This window comes from Calonectris borealis, chromosome 10 (assembly GCF_964195595.1).
Source record: "Calonectris borealis chromosome 10, bCalBor7.hap1.2, whole genome shotgun sequence".
Taxonomy (NCBI): domain Eukaryota; kingdom Metazoa; phylum Chordata; class Aves; order Procellariiformes; family Procellariidae; genus Calonectris; species Calonectris borealis.
Genome location: NC_134321.1, coordinates 4,904,641 through 4,921,661, shown reverse-complemented (window position 1 = coordinate 4,921,661; position 17,021 = coordinate 4,904,641). Strand labels below are relative to the sequence as shown.

General features: G+C 38.4%; 1 protein-coding gene across 1 annotated transcript in view; it reads right to left on the bottom strand.

Moving 5' to 3' along the window:
* The window catches only part of SHQ1 (SHQ1, H/ACA ribonucleoprotein assembly factor), a 58,237-nt gene extending 44,335 nt beyond the window's left edge, over positions 1 to 13,902 (bottom strand). The window contains exons 1-7 of the mRNA XM_075158615.1: positions 13,809 to 13,902; positions 11,301 to 11,483; positions 10,202 to 10,266; positions 9,188 to 9,310; positions 8,239 to 8,390; positions 6,545 to 6,657; positions 4,440 to 4,567 (exon numbers count right to left, since the gene is read on the bottom strand). Coding sequence (XP_075014716.1) covers positions 4,440 to 4,567; positions 6,545 to 6,657; positions 8,239 to 8,390; positions 9,188 to 9,310; positions 10,202 to 10,266; positions 11,301 to 11,443 — 724 coding nt within the window. The 5' untranslated portion in view covers positions 11,444 to 11,483; positions 13,809 to 13,902. The remainder of the gene's footprint in view (positions 1 to 4,439; positions 4,568 to 6,544; positions 6,658 to 8,238; positions 8,391 to 9,187; positions 9,311 to 10,201; positions 10,267 to 11,300; positions 11,484 to 13,808) is intronic.
* Positions 13,903 to 17,021: the final 3,119 nt, after the last annotated feature.

The window sequence follows — 17,021 nt, the reverse complement described above, 5'->3', positions numbered from 1 at the left end:
GTCCTATTGAAAGGTGGAACTTTAAAAAGAAATTGCTTTTCATTCTATAAAGAGATCAGAAAGAGAGAATGGCCACTGGTAAGCATGATAGGTTACCGTAAACAAAATAAATTATCCCTGGAGCATTTAAGTGTTATATTAAATACATACGTCAGCTTGAGCCTTTGAGGATTATTGTGTTGCCTAAAAAGGAGTTTTTACAGTTGTGCAATTTGAAGTAGAATAAAAATGAACTTTTAACTAAGTTGAATGTGACTGTTACAAAATACAAAACCTTTCATCTGTAGAAGCAAGACTCTAATGTAAACTTCAGCAGCAGCAGAAATCGAGCTTTCCAAAAGTTTTATTCCCTTATGGGAAAGGCTGTGTAATTAGTTAGGCTTTATGGAGTATTACTTGACTTGCATTAGACATTATAAGTGTGAACAAAACCTGGGCCTTTCAGCTTTAGAAAATGTCCAGTCTGAAAATGATATTTTGCTAAAACACAATGGTGAAACCTGCTCTCTAGTATTTCTGGTTCCTCAGCCACACTGCAACGGCAATAATCTTAGCTGTCTGGTGGCTGGGGGAAAATAAACAAACAAAAAACCCACAAAGGGCAAGAAGAGACAATACGCAGTAAAATGTAAAAAAGGACAAAAGAAAGAAGAGACACTTAGGACAATAAAAGAAGAAATTAAAAAAAGACAAAATACACACACCATGCACACAAGCTGGAGAAAAAGTAAAAAGGTTAAATGAAAATAGATTCAAGGTAAGGACAGAAGAGAGCTGAAGACTTTAAATGCTAATGAGAAGAGTTGATCCAAAAAGAAAAAAAATCTGGTAATGAGACATTAAAAAAAACTGATGATGTAAAAACAAGCGAGGATAACCAGGGATGAAAGTAAGAGCAGTAATCAACCAAAAAAAATCTTCAGTTAATTGTAATGCCATGCAACACAGGGGAAAAAAAAAAGAAACAGCAATCTGTATTTCTAATTACTCCTTGTAGCCGAAGACATTATAAAGATAAAAGTAATCAAGGTTTTGGTTCCAAGAAACCAATGAAGATAAAAACCAAAAGTACCTAAGTATAAATCAGCAAAAGGAAGAAACAAAAAAATAATTCTCTTGGTTCAGTGTTTCTAAATAAGAAAATACACTTTTAAACAACCTGCTAATTTTTATGTCACTTTCCCACCTAAACTCACTTTTCCATGTAGTAACTTGTGGAGTCAGTTCCCAATGACACTGTGCAGGTGGGAACTGTCCTAATGGCAGCAGTAACAGGGCACAAAATACAGGGACTCTAAAGGTGTCAAATTCTAGTGCCAATACCCCAATGCTGTGGTAGCCTGTACTGCAATCTACCATCAGTTTTAACATTACCATTCCTACCTTCTAATCCTGCCAAACAGTCATTTACCTTTAATAAACCACCCTCTAAAAAGATACACCATTTCATGTCTGAGGGTAGCGGACTTCCCCAGTATGAGATGCTGCACATCTGAGAGCATGCGATGTCCATCATCTCTCTCAGTTTCCATGTTCTTGCGTAATGGCTTTGGACAGCACATGTTTAATCAAGAACATAACCTTCCTTCACACAGGACAGACAAATGTTTCTGCAAGCTGGCCATGGCAGTACACCTACACAACACAAAACAGTTGTACACATTTTAAACACCCCAAAACTTGAAGTCTCTTTACAAGCTGTATGCTTGGAAGTCCTCATCATGGAAGATTATGGAAATTACCTTATTTTAGATACTTTCCTTAACACAAGACATGAATTTGGAACTCAGGAAGAGTAAGAAATCTGGGTGCTTTTCATTTTATCCCTCTTTTCGATAAGCAATAGAAAGAAACCGCATGAAGCTTTCAATCCCTCCTCCTTTATGCCCTTAAACTTTTAAAAGTAAAGGTTCAAAAGTAAACAGAGGACATTTGTATCTGATTTCTGTAATAAAAAAGGTTTGACCTCACACCTAGCTGCAGGGGGATACATGCATACACAGGCTTAAAGAATCACCACACATCACTTCATAAAACACCTTGAAACATACTACAAGATATATAACATCTGCGCCCCTAGAGCTTCTGTGCTCAAGTACCCTTTGGCTTTTTATAGCTAAGCACTAGTTCAAAGGCTTCTTACTACAAGCACACTCTAATACCAGTGACAGCCTCCTTATCCTTCCAGCTGTATAGCACACCTTGGCTTAATGCAGTCAGACTTCTCCCCAGTTCTAGTGGAAATGACATAAAATTTCTCAAGTAGTAAAGAAGGTCCTTCACTTAGCACAGTCCTTGTTTCTTTCACGTGCCTTTTCTGTGTCACTTCCACTTACTAAGCATGCATGCTGGAATACATATTATGTAGATATGCAGTCAAATTGCACTCAGCTTGCAAGAATTCCTGAATCTGTAACTCAGATTAGCCAGACCATCCCTTTGATTGGATAAAGCATAAAAGCAATACAAAACCACAGGGAACTCATCTTATTGATGATCAGATTCCAGGTCCAACTGCCTGGACCCACCTCCTGCCCTTTTGCATTTCCATTCATAAGAGACCTTCAAGTGGAACCTGTACTCCCTCTCATGGTGGTTTGTTTCACCACAACTCACTCCAGTTTAGGAACCTCCAAAGGTTTCAGATCCTCATTCAGCCGCTTCCCATCCCCAGCCACTCTTGCCATTCAAACAGCAGTAACAATGTTATCAAAACTGAGGTCCTTCTAAGGGAAAAGGTGGGTTGTTGTCCTTAACATAATCCAAACACCAGACAGCCTCTTACGTTGCTTACATTTCCTCAAGATCCACAAAACTACATGAGCCTCTTCACTTAGCCAAATGAAGGTCAGACTACTTTTTTTTTAATAATCCTTATTAAACACATATTTGCTATAACAAATGGTTTAGAGAAAAGATGATCCTTTATGTAGCCCCATTTTCTGCGTAACTTTCATTAGCAGGCTTGCCGGGCTTTCGAGTAGTTTGTCTGTTGTTGTTGCCCCTAAAACCCAGCAACATACGTATGTGTTTTTCTTTGGAAGCTCAATTTGGAGTAAAATATTCTTTATCAATAAAATCATCCCGCAGCTCTTCATTTTCATTATTTTCCTTAGCAGCGTTGCATCTACTAAGGAGTAAATGGATAAAAACAAACAAAAGAACCCCTCATTACTCTATTTTCAAGCCTCTTGTACCTTTGTCCAATGCTTATGATGGATATAATTAACAATTCTGGCTTCAGAGGCTGAAAAAAGAGACCAGTAATGAAGATCAGATTACATTCACTGTAAAATACACAACATTTACCCAAATTCCATTGTTGTTCTCCTGTAGAAAATGTGAAAGTGCAGGTATTATTAGTGCACCAATATTTGTTAAGAACCTCTGGCAAAGGAATTATCATTATCTACTTTAGTAATACCGGATTTTCATAGTACATAGGAAATGAACACAGGACAATAAAAGAATATGCAAAATAGTAACTTGTAACGCTCCCTGCAATCACTGTGTACAGAAAGGTAATTTCAGTTATCTGTTAACAGTACTGTTACAAGGTCATCTACTAAACCTGAAACCATCCCTTTTAGTTTCTAAATGGACACAAAGATTTTTCTTTGAAAAAAAGTCTCTGAGACCCATAAAACCAGCAGTAGAGTAATAAATGCCATGAACTTCTATCGTACTGTGTAAATAAAACAAAACATCCTACAGAAGATGTGTTCATCAAACAGAGATAAGGGCTGATATTAGTACAGTCTTCCACAGCTGATTCTTGGAAAAATTGCTGAGAAGTGTCTGCACCATATTTGGAAGTGGGCACAAAAAGCAGTTTTGACTATTTTTTCCATTGAAAATAAAAGTAGGAAAGGGAGAACAATTACTTGGAAAAATCTGAAAAAAAAGAGGACATAAGCACCAGCAACAAAGGACCCACTTTCTAGCTATCACAATCACTACACAAAGATAGGTTTGATTTGATTTCAGATGCCATGACTTACTGACACTGGCCAGCTCCTTTGAAGTCTTAAAGATTACAGCATACCCTTAAAAGGGAACTTTTTCTTCATAGACACCTGAAATCTAGAATGGCCTTTATGAACAGTTATCTCCAAAATTTTTTATGCAGACAAAAAAGAGGTCATGCACTACACTGCATAATTAACAAATAAATGCTTAAGATGAAATGACCACTTTATAATATACTGTCAACTGCTCCACACACAACTGTCTCAAAGATATCAGTATATAACTGTCCCTTAGAGGAAAAAAATTTTCTTTCAGGACAGAAGTAACAGAATACTCCTCTAAGAAGAACAGGTCTGAAAATTGTAGGGTAAAACCATACTTTTTCCTTTAAGAACAATAACCTAGAACATAACATGGCATCACAGCAATTATCATTCAAGCAACAGATGTGTATATATACATGTTCTCACCAAATGTATGAGTGCCGTGTTCCTGATGATTCTCTCCCTGCAAGGCTATCATTTTTTTATGAGCATCAACCCACCATGGTTTGTACTTTAAGACATGCTGAATAGCTTCATCTTCAAAAAAATCAGCTCTAGGGAAAAAAGAAGTCATTTTCTATTTATTTCAGTTTATAGTGTATGTGGGTATATTTTAATGCATACATAGAATACACCTGACTTGGCCCCAGGCTATTTTCCATACATTAGAAATACAACAAACCTGACCAGTATCTGTTCTTTGACTTAAAACCACAAAATAAGCATTATTAAAAGCATAAGCAATATTCTCTTATCTTACAGTGCTCCTTCCTTACGTCCTCCACCTTTCCTGAGCCACCCAGAAGCCTAGGAAATCAATGAACTTGCAGCATGACATGAAGTTGAACAAACCTGATATGTTCTGGATGAATCTAAAGGAAAACATTCCAAAGAGAAGACTTCTCAGAGAATGTCATTGGCAGCAAACTTGATTTTATTGGGAAGCTCTCCCACTTTAAAACTGCGTATACTTTGGGGAAGAAGGGTATGCAGCTGAAGGGCAAAGATAAAGTAGGGATAGGGACTGACTTTTAGGTAAGCAAAAGCATGTTATAGCAAGGGAGAAGAGTTCTACGTGAATTCTGGAAGAGACATTACCTCCATCTCAGCACAAAGCCACTGTGGTAAAAATCTCAATACAGTAATTCTGGGAGGACTTATACTAAAGTTCTAAGCCTCCTCTTCTATCATTTTAGGTTTTTCTTCAAACCAAACGATACTATAAATACTGACAACTGAAAAAAATGCAGGGAATTTCTTAGTACCTTCTTAATCATCATACAAAATCTGCCCAGTCTACTGAACACAGAACGTAATTTGCCTTACCCTCACACTGACAGATTTTTTGATGCCCTCCTTCAGTGTCTTTATAAAGTAACTTAAAGATATCAGCCAGTGTACATTTTCCTCGAAGGCAACAGAACACTTCTGCTTGCCACCGTTTCTCCCAGAGCTGCCATTCTCATCAGGGTACACAGGAAAACAATTTTGTTGAAGACAGGTTGGTATCATCTGTTCTAAGCATCCAAAACACAGCCATTAAACTAAACTGTTGTAGCTTATCTACCAGGCTAGAACAGAGGGTCTAAGATGGAAACTTACAATTACTGTAATTTGCATCACATTATAGGTTAGGAACTACTTCAGTTCTAGTGAAAGGTACTTCCAACTGATGTTTCAAGAAAGCTTTTCTAATTGCTATGTGCTACAGAAAGACACGCAACTGCCTCTGAAACACCTAACTGGGAAAAAATTCCAAGTTTGCAAAGATACCTTCTGAAACAACTCAAAATGAGTTAAGCCTACCTCTCCCTGACAAAACACACCACAAGTACTAATTCTCCCTAATGGGGACTACGCTCTTCTCCCATCAAATCGATCTTGCAGGAATCACTGTATTAATAGATCTCATGGCTTCAATTTAGTTTACTTATCTGGAAGTTTCTGAACCTAACTTGACCTGAAATACTCCAACATGAAAGGCACAAAGAAATCATTTCCACCTTCATTACACGGGATGAAGCACAAAGAAACACAAAGTCTTGTTTTGGAACTTTTCCTCATTCTCCTGTAAAAAAGATTTGTGATGAAGGCAAAAAACAAAGTGGCCTAGACAAAATCTTCATAACTTCAAAACTCAAATTTACTTCCTCACAGACCAGGATGGTTCAGTAATCCTTGTTTCACAAGGGGAAAACAAAGTTCTGACACCTACAACCCCTGCTGCTGAAGAGGTGAACTATGAAACAATGTTCTGCAACAGTTCACAGCAGCCCCTGCTTGAATACAGACTTAAGCAGTAATTAAACAGTAGAGTAACCCCAAAACAGATAAGCAAGGTCTTGCGTCAGCATCACACTTAAGAATACCCTCTTAAGGCCTGCTGTGATGAGACAAAGAAACAGACAAATAAAAAGTAAAGCTATTATTTCCAAAAGTGATATTAAAACCAATCATTTTTTAAAAGAAAAAGTGAATATATTTCAACTGAGGTACTTTTACTTGACCACGTGAAGTAAATCAATACTCACAGGTAATGATCAGGCTCAAACTTGGCAGCCTCAGCTGCCAGGCGTTTCCTCCTACGTTCATCTACAGGAGTTTGGTCTGGGTCCTTAATGTCAATAACATCACTGAGTTCATCCTGCAAATGGAACAAAAATTATATGACCAAGCCACAGGTATGATATGCAAGATTTATTTAGTAAGAGTTTAGAAAGGATGCTGATCAGCATTACACTGAAATCCCTAGTTGCTCTTCAACCTCCCTTTCAAATCTTCCAAATTCAGGCTCCATTGTGCAAATAAAACATCAAAATTCCAAGGAAATTCAATTATTTGAAGCTCCTTAGAATTCATGATATTATGAAGTCTATTCAGGCCATTTTAACATAAGGCAGACAGGTTGTTTTGCATTACGATAAAATTTGCAATGTTTAACAAAAGCACGCATCCACAACAAAGACAAGGTAAAAACCACAGATACTGTTCTTGCGACTTCGGAGATTACTCTCACACTCTGAAGTGGCCATACATTAATTAATGTGCAATCACAGTACCCTTTTAAGCATCATTAAGTAGTGGTACATTAATGCTGATGGGAAATGTACTTCTTCATTAATTTCATGGCAATAAGCCAGTATATATATCCTAACAGAATGTAAATACTTTCTCCATAAATATCAATCCTTCTGCTCCAAACCCTGAAAATACTACAATTCATGCAATAATGAGTTACAAAGTTACATAATTAAGTAGCTTTAAACAGCTACAACTGAAATTGCTTAGAGTAAGAACACTACAAAAAATTATCATCTACTATTTTAATAAAAGCTCTGTATACTATGAATATTATTATACTACCTAGCATCCTATAGGTTGTAGATTAGCTTCAATCTATTAATGAATTAAAGAAACTGCTGAACACACAAGAGCAAAGTAACCGCATTTTAAAGCTCCTATTCTACCAATTAATCCACAAAAGCAAATTTCAGTGCACCAGCATAACCCTAGTAAATCCCACAGATATCAGGTGGGCAGACACCTTGAAAAGTGCACACTTCAAAAGTTATTGTCCTGTGAGAAAATCAAGTCTAAAATAAAAAGTACAAAGAGAAAATTACCATGAATTTTACAATAAAAAAAATGTTAATACAACAACCATAACAGGATTAGCCAGCTTTATTTCATATTTTTTTAATTGAGTAATTTCTTTTTAGTTTAAAAATAAATTAAAATTCATGGCATCTGAAATATACTGTACATTGATGTTACATATGTTTGAAGTCAGAATAGAAGACAATACCAAACATAAAGCAAAAGCGTTAACCTGGCACGTGGCCTGCTTCATACAGGCCTTTTTCTCCGTGCCTTCACAAGCTAGCTGAACCATGCTGATGACAGCAGCCCACCTGCAGAGGCCATTTTTACCAACGACCCCATTCAGCCCTTTCCTCTGACACTGAAATTATTGCAGCAACAGACCAGCCTGTTGACTCTGCTACACAATTAACTCAGTCTCGACCACCCCCTACTTCTGCAGGAACAAGGATTTGCCTGTACTACTTACTACATGCAAAAGTAGAATGTTCTCAGTCACAGAATGGGATAATGGAGAACAGTTACCTAATGATCCCCTCCTGACTGTGGAATGAGCCAGGAAGCCTACCCAACAAGAAAGTCACGCAGAACTTTTGTGATTAGGAAAAGACAAAAATGCATCTACCTGCAGCCGCTGGAACACCCCTGACCGCAAATTCCCAAATCCGTAACGGTACTGTAGTGGTAGAGTGCTTTCTGCACTTTCTTCGTAAGGGGTCTGCTCTATTTCCCAGTCAAATTCTTCTTCCTCCTCCTCAGACAACTCAGCAGAGGCAGCTGCATATATCACATGGTCAGAGAAAGAAAATCATTACACAGAAAATATATATGATTTAATATAAAGGCAAACACTGATAACACAATAAGCCTTTCCCATTTTACCACATCTTTTAAGAAATCTTATACAACACTGGGTCATATGGGCAGATGCTTACATCAGTAATCCATAGGTCCTGCTCCAAATTCTCCAACTTTCAAAAATGAAGACCAGGAACACTGAAGTTTTTAACTGTATTCCCTCAAAGACTAAAATAATTGTTCCACTGATTTCAACAAGATCAGAATTTGATGCTAAGAGAACCCTGACAGGAGAAAAGTGATGTTATCAATAATTTAAGATAGATATTGAAAAATTAAACACAGATAGTCAAACATTCTTGTCTGTTAAATACTGATGTTAAGCAAGTCATCCACTAGAACCTGTGCTTTTAATTAGCTTCTACCATTTGAGTTAAAAGTCCAGTTGTGCTAATTTACAGGAGGCAGAAGACTCAAATGCATGTGTATTATACAGCCACTAGAGGGGTACAAAGATCTACAGAGGATTAGCATATGTTAAGCACATTTTGGAAAAATGTAAACATAACTAAGCCTATAAAGATGACATGTATATCACCTACAACACATTTATTTCTATACTTATCCATACTTCCAGATTCATTCACACCCTTCTCGTACCTTGGACTAGACAATAATAGAAATACTGTATTTTTCTACATATATCACTATGTAGATTTATAACTATTTCATTATGTACATGTATCACTAGTATAGGCGAGATTGTTTTGTCATACCTATCTCTTCCACTAAAGGTTTTGCTGATCTTGATTTCTTTGGTGCTAAGAGAGATGTCAGCATGTCCAGTCCCTCAAAATATTGGCCAGGAATCTCCTTAGGTAACCGAATCGTAAAAGTTCCTTAAAGGAAAGTCAGAATATAGTTACTACATTAAAATATCCAAGAGAAACAAAAATATGCATTTTTTTCCCTCCAATGAAAAAGGCTCACAGAAACTGGGACACATGCAGGTAGCATTTTATTATGCATCAGTCTCTGTGCGTATTAACATTACTTCACAAGTTTCACAAAAATTAAAGATTTTAATAATAAAGCATGAAAGAGAATATTTAACCAGTTGTGGTCTCTTGATTCACATTGTATAAACACAAACCAACAGAATACAAGCTTTATTTCATTTTTAATCCTTCCACCAATCAAGCAATCAACAGAAGATCACAGGAAACTACATTTAGCAATCTGTTTATTGTCTTAAGTCAAGCACATAATAAAGGCTTTGCAAGCAGCAAATTACAGGTTTTATTGCCTTTTTTTTTTTTTAATTAATACATTAATTCCAGAAGGTATATATTTTATTCCAGAAATACCTTCCACCTCAAGGCGTGGAGAAAAGCTAATGTCTTCTCTCTTAAGACATAGCCAAGAGACTGCCTCAGGATTATCTCATTTCTACTCAGCACTTCCTGACTTCCCTGGAGATTTACTAGACTAATGATCTTGGTACAATGACATTTCTAGCCCTCACAGGGCTTGAAGAGGACTTGTACATAACCTTTTCATTATTAGGACAGTTCTGAACACGTCCTTTCTGCTCAAGGATAGCCTAAGTACGTACAATAAATCCTGAGCAAGATTTTTTCATACTACATAACATAGGAGAAACTTTACATTTATTTACAGTATCGTATACTTCACTGAAGTTCTATGCAATTCCACTGCAGCAAAGCATAAATTATTGAAGAGTTAGTAGCATTTTTAATGACAGATACACTGATAACATTAACTAATACCTTTGTCTGTATTATAAGATGCTTTTTCTCTTCCATCTTCCACAATTCTTCCAGGAAGTGTCAATCTGCGGGCAAAAAATTAGATGCCTCATTGAATACCTGACTAATTCTGCAACTTAACGTCTCAGCCTATAAAAATGTAAGGCACATTCCAAAGGCAGCACAAAGGACTTAACTACATGATTCCTTTTGATAGTAATGGAAGTCATGCAGTTAAATCCCCATGTACTTCAAAATCTTTTTCCGTAACTATTGGCACAAGAGATCAGCATCTGAGATAGAGAAAATTTGTGACTCCTGGTTTCCCAGCTTGGAGGAGGCCACAGACACCACAGAGATGATGCCCTTGGCACTACGTGCAACGCTTGGAAGTTTCTGCAATTTAAAAACTCTAAGCTAACCCACAGTGACAGGATATGAGAACTCATCCAGAGTTCTTGTACTGCTTATTCAGAATCACCAATTCAGTGCATTCTACCAGTCTACTAAAAACCCTTGTGGTCTGCTAATATATATAGGGGAAGCATGTCCAAGAATACAGGAAACAGAAAATAAGAAAGGTTAATAGCTTGTCAGCTCTTACATGCCAAAGGTTCTCTTAACACTTTCACACTGAGATTGCCTCTTCTTTTTCTATAGCATAGTGGAGAACTTGCTATCTAGAGAAAAGATACAACCTGGAACCTCACTTCCTACTGCCTCCACTCACATGACTTTTCTCCCCTTACGTTATTACGAGTGCATCAAAATCCATTCTTCACAAAATATATTGTATCTGGCTCTCAACAGGGAAAAGACACTTATTCTACACAACTTGCATACATCCAGAGAATTGTATTGCCATTTTACAATTAAAAATCTATTGTAAAGTAAATTTTAAAAGTATTTCTTTAAACTCTCTTTAACATGATTTAATGCGTAGAACCAAAGAGGCCAGATCCATAAAAAAAATCCTTTGCACAAAATGGGCTGTCTGCAGTCTACGGCATAAGAGCTGCAGATGAGGAATGTTCTGAAGGGACCAAAATGAAGTTCATTCTCTACTGACTTTTATTGATTTTATGAAGTTCAATTTTTTTAAAATCCTTCTACTACTTGCCTGAGAAAGTACGGCTTAGCATAAAATTTAAAATCTTCCCCTTCAAAATACACATCAAACTCTGAAGCTTTGGCATAAGGTACTTTGATTATTATTGTAAGAAAATCCGGATCCTGGGTCAGCTCAAAAGCTGGAGTTATCATGATGAATCCAGCAGGAAAAGCAACCACTGTCTGTGTGGCCCTATCAAAACAGGAAAACAAGAAAAGATTATTGTAGTTTCCAATTTATGAGAGCAAATAGTGTCTCTTCAAAATTCTGTAAGAAGAACATTCTCACAAAATTTATCTTCCACATGCTCAAGAAAAAAACACTCACGACAACAGCAACAAAACAAAAAAAAGTGTTATCAAGAATTTGAAGGTACCACCTCTCTGCACCTTAAAGAAACAATTGAACATAAATGAATGCAGACATTTGGAGCACAGGAAAGCACCTACTATATTCCACATAAAAAACACACTAAATTCAGTCCTAGAACTTGGCAGCTTTTTGAAATTGTTGTTTATAATTTCACACATAGCAGATGTTAAATCTCTACAGTTCATTAGTGAACTGATCACAAATCACTATTAGAAAATATTGAAAAACAGTAATACTTTCAAAAAATTAGAGCTGTATTTTATAATTCATACACATATTAGCCAGAATACAAGCAACACATTCAGTACACCCCAAACAGATTATCTGAGCATATACACCAAGCATACTGCTCTTCATGTCAAATTTAATGCATAAGCCACTGGGACAGCACATGCACAGTAAGACAAAGATGCTCCTTCGCAGTGGGCTCATCACACAAGAACTGTCTGAACAGTTTAAACATGAGCAGTTGACACACTCAGGATGTCCAACGCAAACATGCTTACTATTTTGATCAGGGTTTTCACAAATCTTGGAAGAAACATCCTAAAAACCTCGCATTCCTTCTGAAGATTCAGTCAAAGAAAACATAAATAATACAGTAGTTGTAACCGAATTAAATTATCTAGAGGCTATCTGGGATCTCCTTCACCAAGTGTTTTTAAGGACATTTTAGGTCAACATCCATCAGAACCATATGTATGTATGTACATGGGCATGCATATATATTTAGCATGAGAAAAGGAATTTACATAGTACCATTCACCTGATACACAACTTGTCTGACTCTTCAATAGCTTTGAAATGCAAGATAACTCCTCAGGTTTAACTTAGAATCCAGTTTTTTAATGGGAGGACCACACACTTTTGAAAATTAACTTTTTAAGACAAAAATATTTTTACCAAAAAATGCAAAACAGAACTACTATCTGGGAAAGAGCTTCTTTTCACTGACTTTCAGAGTTATCTTTATTAAACATATCTCTGTTCCTACAACTTCATGAGCAAACATGGAGTATTAACCATTAATAGGGCTAAATTAACAATTACCCATTTTTTTCATATAGGTAATTCATATGGGTATTCTACCTCAATTGAGAAGTATGAAAGAAGTGAAACTCCCCATTTCACCGTATCACTTGATTCCAGGACAACGTTCCCACCCTTTCCAGGCTGAGAAGCTGCCGTGTGCTTATCGAGTTGTAATTAGGTAGGAAATACCTGGCTTGAAGAACTTGCAAGTCAATGTACGTTTCTGTGGACTTTCTTCTTACCTATTTAAACACCACACGCTAACAACATGGTATAAAAGGTAACAAAAATCCACTAGCTCATTTAGACCCTTCAAGGATGATATGCCAGCCTGCATTTTTATTTTCCCGACTCAGAGGTTCAGAACACTTCACAGCAGCCCCAAAGCCCTGCTGTTCCCGCTCTGAGCTTCTCAGCGGTGCTGCACTTCTGGCATGCCTGATACAAATTAATGACCCCAAACTAATGTGCAGGTTCCCTCACAAACCCCAGGTATTTCACAGACCACAGCCTAGGAACCGCTGACACCCATCCCACACCAACGCAATACTCAATCCCCAGCAGCGCTGCTTCCAATCTAAAATCAGGTATCCCAAAATAATTAAGCTTCCCAGCCTTTTCTGTAAAAAGACCGCTATGCACTAGCGAAAAAACACCAGCAAGCAGAACTAAAATGTTTCTGCTGCAGCAAGGGGCTGGCAGGAAAAGGGACAAACGCTTTGCTCTGCTTTTCCTCAAAGGCACTACAATAAGACATAATTTCCCCCCGCTGCTCGGTAAACTGGGTCAAAGGCCGACTTGCGAGCCATACCGCGGGGCACGCAAGAAGGAAGCCCGTCGGCTGTACCGCTGCCGACCGCGGGACAAGCGGGGAAGCCGCTAAGACCGCGGGGACGCACTGAGGGAAGGGACGAGCCGGGCTCCCACCAGCAGACCCGCAACACGCCGAGGGCCGCGAACCGCCGCCACCGCCCCCCCCCCCGCGAGGCCTCTGAGAGGAGCGAGCCCTCGGAGGACGCGGCTGGCAGCGGGGAGAGCCCCGCGCCGCTCCCCTCAGGCTGTGTCGTGCCCTGCCGAGGCAGCTTGCCCGCCCGCCATCACGCCGCCACTCACCGCGCCCGCGCCGCCGTCCCGCTCCACACGGCCGCCCGCCCTCACCGCGCGCGCGTGGCGCTGAGGCGGGCGGCGCGCATGCGCAGCCAGCGCCGGCGGGGCGGGAACCAGCTCCGCCCTGAAGGGCTGCCCCGGCCCGGCCCGGCCCGGCCGCCTCCCGCCCGGGCCGCCCCTCTCACCGCTGCCCGCCTTCGGAAGGGAGCAAAAACGGAAGAGGCGTGAGTGCGTAGTACCGATGAGTGAGCGGTCTCCGGCCCGGGGGGAGGCAGAGGGAGCCTCCGCCACCCCTCGGGCCTGGCCTTTCCTCACGCTCCCTCACGGTCTGGTGGTGGTCGGAGCGCCCCGGGCCCCGCCGGTGAGGAGGACCCTTCCCTCAAGTTCCCCTTCCCTCAGATTCCCCCCACTGGCCTTATTTTTTAACAAAAGTGATGGTACGGTGGGCCAGACGTCCTGGTTCAAGGGAGGTGTAACGATCTCGAGAGATGGAAGCAGTATTTTATAAGATCATAACCCTCAACTACTGTCATCCTGATAAATCTATGGAAATGCTAGTCAGAGGATGGGGTGCTGAAGTGTGATGATTGCCTATGTAACCTCAGCTCTTTCCTCTTTTGTGATAGCTGCAGCCATACCTAAAACCGTAGGCATCTGACATGGTCAGATACTGTTTCTTAAACATAACAGGCTATTGAAAGTAAATTGCGTGTCTTGCAGCTCAGAATATAAGAAATGCCTGTATGTGTAAGTAAAGCATGCAATGAGAACAAGTACCTCTGCAGAGGCGAGAGTGAAAAACTGAGTAAACAGGAATGGAAGGTTTGGACCTAATGTAATTTAAATTGAGGTGGTAGGGATAAAATTATTTCAAGAACTGAAATACACTGAAGTGGAGGGCTGCAGAAACAGAGTAAACAGAAGAGTGACCCCATGAGCACTGTCAGAACAGGAAATCCCAATTACATAAGTCTCTTCTAAGACAGCGGATAAACGCAAACAAGATTGACAATGTATAAAGGCAGATCCTGATGAATCAAAAGAAATACAGCATTAAGGAGAAAATGCCACAAGAAGCTCAAAAAATTGCTAAAAGCAGAAAAGTTGGGTTAAAAGCCATAATTTACTTATCTTTAAGTATAGCACCTAATGTAGAATTAATCTGATTTTTCTGTCATTAGACCATGAAAGGTATTCTGGTTCCAGATAATTCTCTACATTTTTAAGTGCTACTGACTCTCTTCCTCTCCCTGCCTCCTCTGAAATGCATTTAAACGTTTTTCCTGGAGGGAAAAAAACATAATTATGTAACTTCTGCTAATTAAGTTTTGGGGTTTTTTTAAATAGACAAACAATCTTCCAGGCTGATAAAGATTGATTTTTCTTGCTGGAAATCCATTGAATATGACATCTCTTCATGAGAAAACATCTTCACTCTTGTACAGAACTGAACCAGCAGTTTAAATACTGCTTCAAATAAATACTTGCTTCAAAATAGATCATTCTCCCCATTGATCTAAAATTGATGGATCGTTTTAACGATTGGCCTAAACCTTCTTGTGTCCCAGTTTTTTACATGCAGAAATTGAAGATGCATGGCATCTAAAATGCATTTTCTATGTTAAGTTAATGACATCTAATTTCAGATGCTGATTTGACTTGGACCAAGGCCTCGATCGAGTCCTCAGAAACTTTTGATGCATTTCCAGAGACCTTCAGCACTAATTAATTTTTGGACCTTACCAATGTAATATATAGTAAGAATGTTGGACAGGCAGCTGAATTATGAACCAGTAGGCACCATCTTCTCTGGAGAAGTTCAAATTTGCATAAGACAAGTCTATGAAAGATGAGGAAGAACTTTTATCAGAGAGTTTACTCTTGTTTAACTGACACTTTCCAAGACTGCCTCAGAATTAATTTTTTTAGAGTCTAAGAACTCCCAGCCTTTTTTGTCTGGTAATACTTTCCTCATGAAAGAAATATTATATGCTGATTTCAGTGAAGAAACTGGTGCATCAGCTGTTCTGCTTTTCCATCCGAGTAAAGTATGAAGGAGCATCTCTAAGAAATTTGTATTGCTTTCTTCTGTAAAAAGCATACTGAGTTTTTTAGAACGGTATTGAAAAAGTTTTATTTAGAAATGTGGAAGGACTACTTTACATCTTTTGGTCCATCTTTCTGATGAAGAAGTGAATTTGGCTCCTATATGTTTAATGGAGCAACTGAAGAATGAAAATGCATTATCTACAATGTTTTGGGCAAGTAATTAGTAAAACTGGCTGTCCCTTTGAAAAATAGAAACATGAAGCTTTGCAATTTACAAGCACAATTGACTCTACATGGCTAATAATTACAAGTAAACCTGGCATAACCCCACAGATACATAATACATTCTAGATATGTAATTGGCATATACATAAAAATAGTAATCAGATACAAAATATGCATTTAGTTTAACAAGTAAAGAGAGGAATAAAACTGTTTCTCTACCCAGGAAACAAATGGAAATAAAGTAGGTATATGTTTCAATCAGAAACATATTTCTCTGTGAAATACATTATGAAATACAATATAATACATAACTATTTCCATTATCTAAATAATCAGTGCTATAATTTTTATAAACAACTAGAAATAGTTCTGTAATTGTCAGACTTAGACTTTGCAAAAATTCAGTGTAAATGAACAATATAAATGAAAATTGAGGGCTTTTCCTGAGATGGAAATAGAAGATAATCATTGCACACTTGAGTAAAATTCATATTATTCTTCCCTTTAACTTTAAAAACAAGTGAAAAACAAATACTTTGACTTCTTCTGTCTAAGTGGCCTGAAGCATTCTTCCAAATCTAATGCATTTTAATCTGAGTTTCCCTTCCGCGTAGATTTGATTTTCCAGGAGTTTATAATCCTCAACAGTTTCACTTACAGAGGTACTGTGTTCATAATACCATGATATCTTCATAGCTTTATTTTTGCTCTTTGCTCTTGCAGTTTCCATTATCCAAAGATAATGAAGCTTCTCATTTTATTTCTCCAGAGGAGGGAAGGATCCTGGATCACAAAGACCTTCTGTGCTTTTTCAGATAAGGATAACAACACGGGTCTCTAGAGGCAGGATGGTGGTCTTTATAAATTCAGGATCAAACTTGCAATAGTCTTTACAGGAATAAAATTGCAACAGTCAGAGATGTAAATATGTAATGTGTTTCTTGG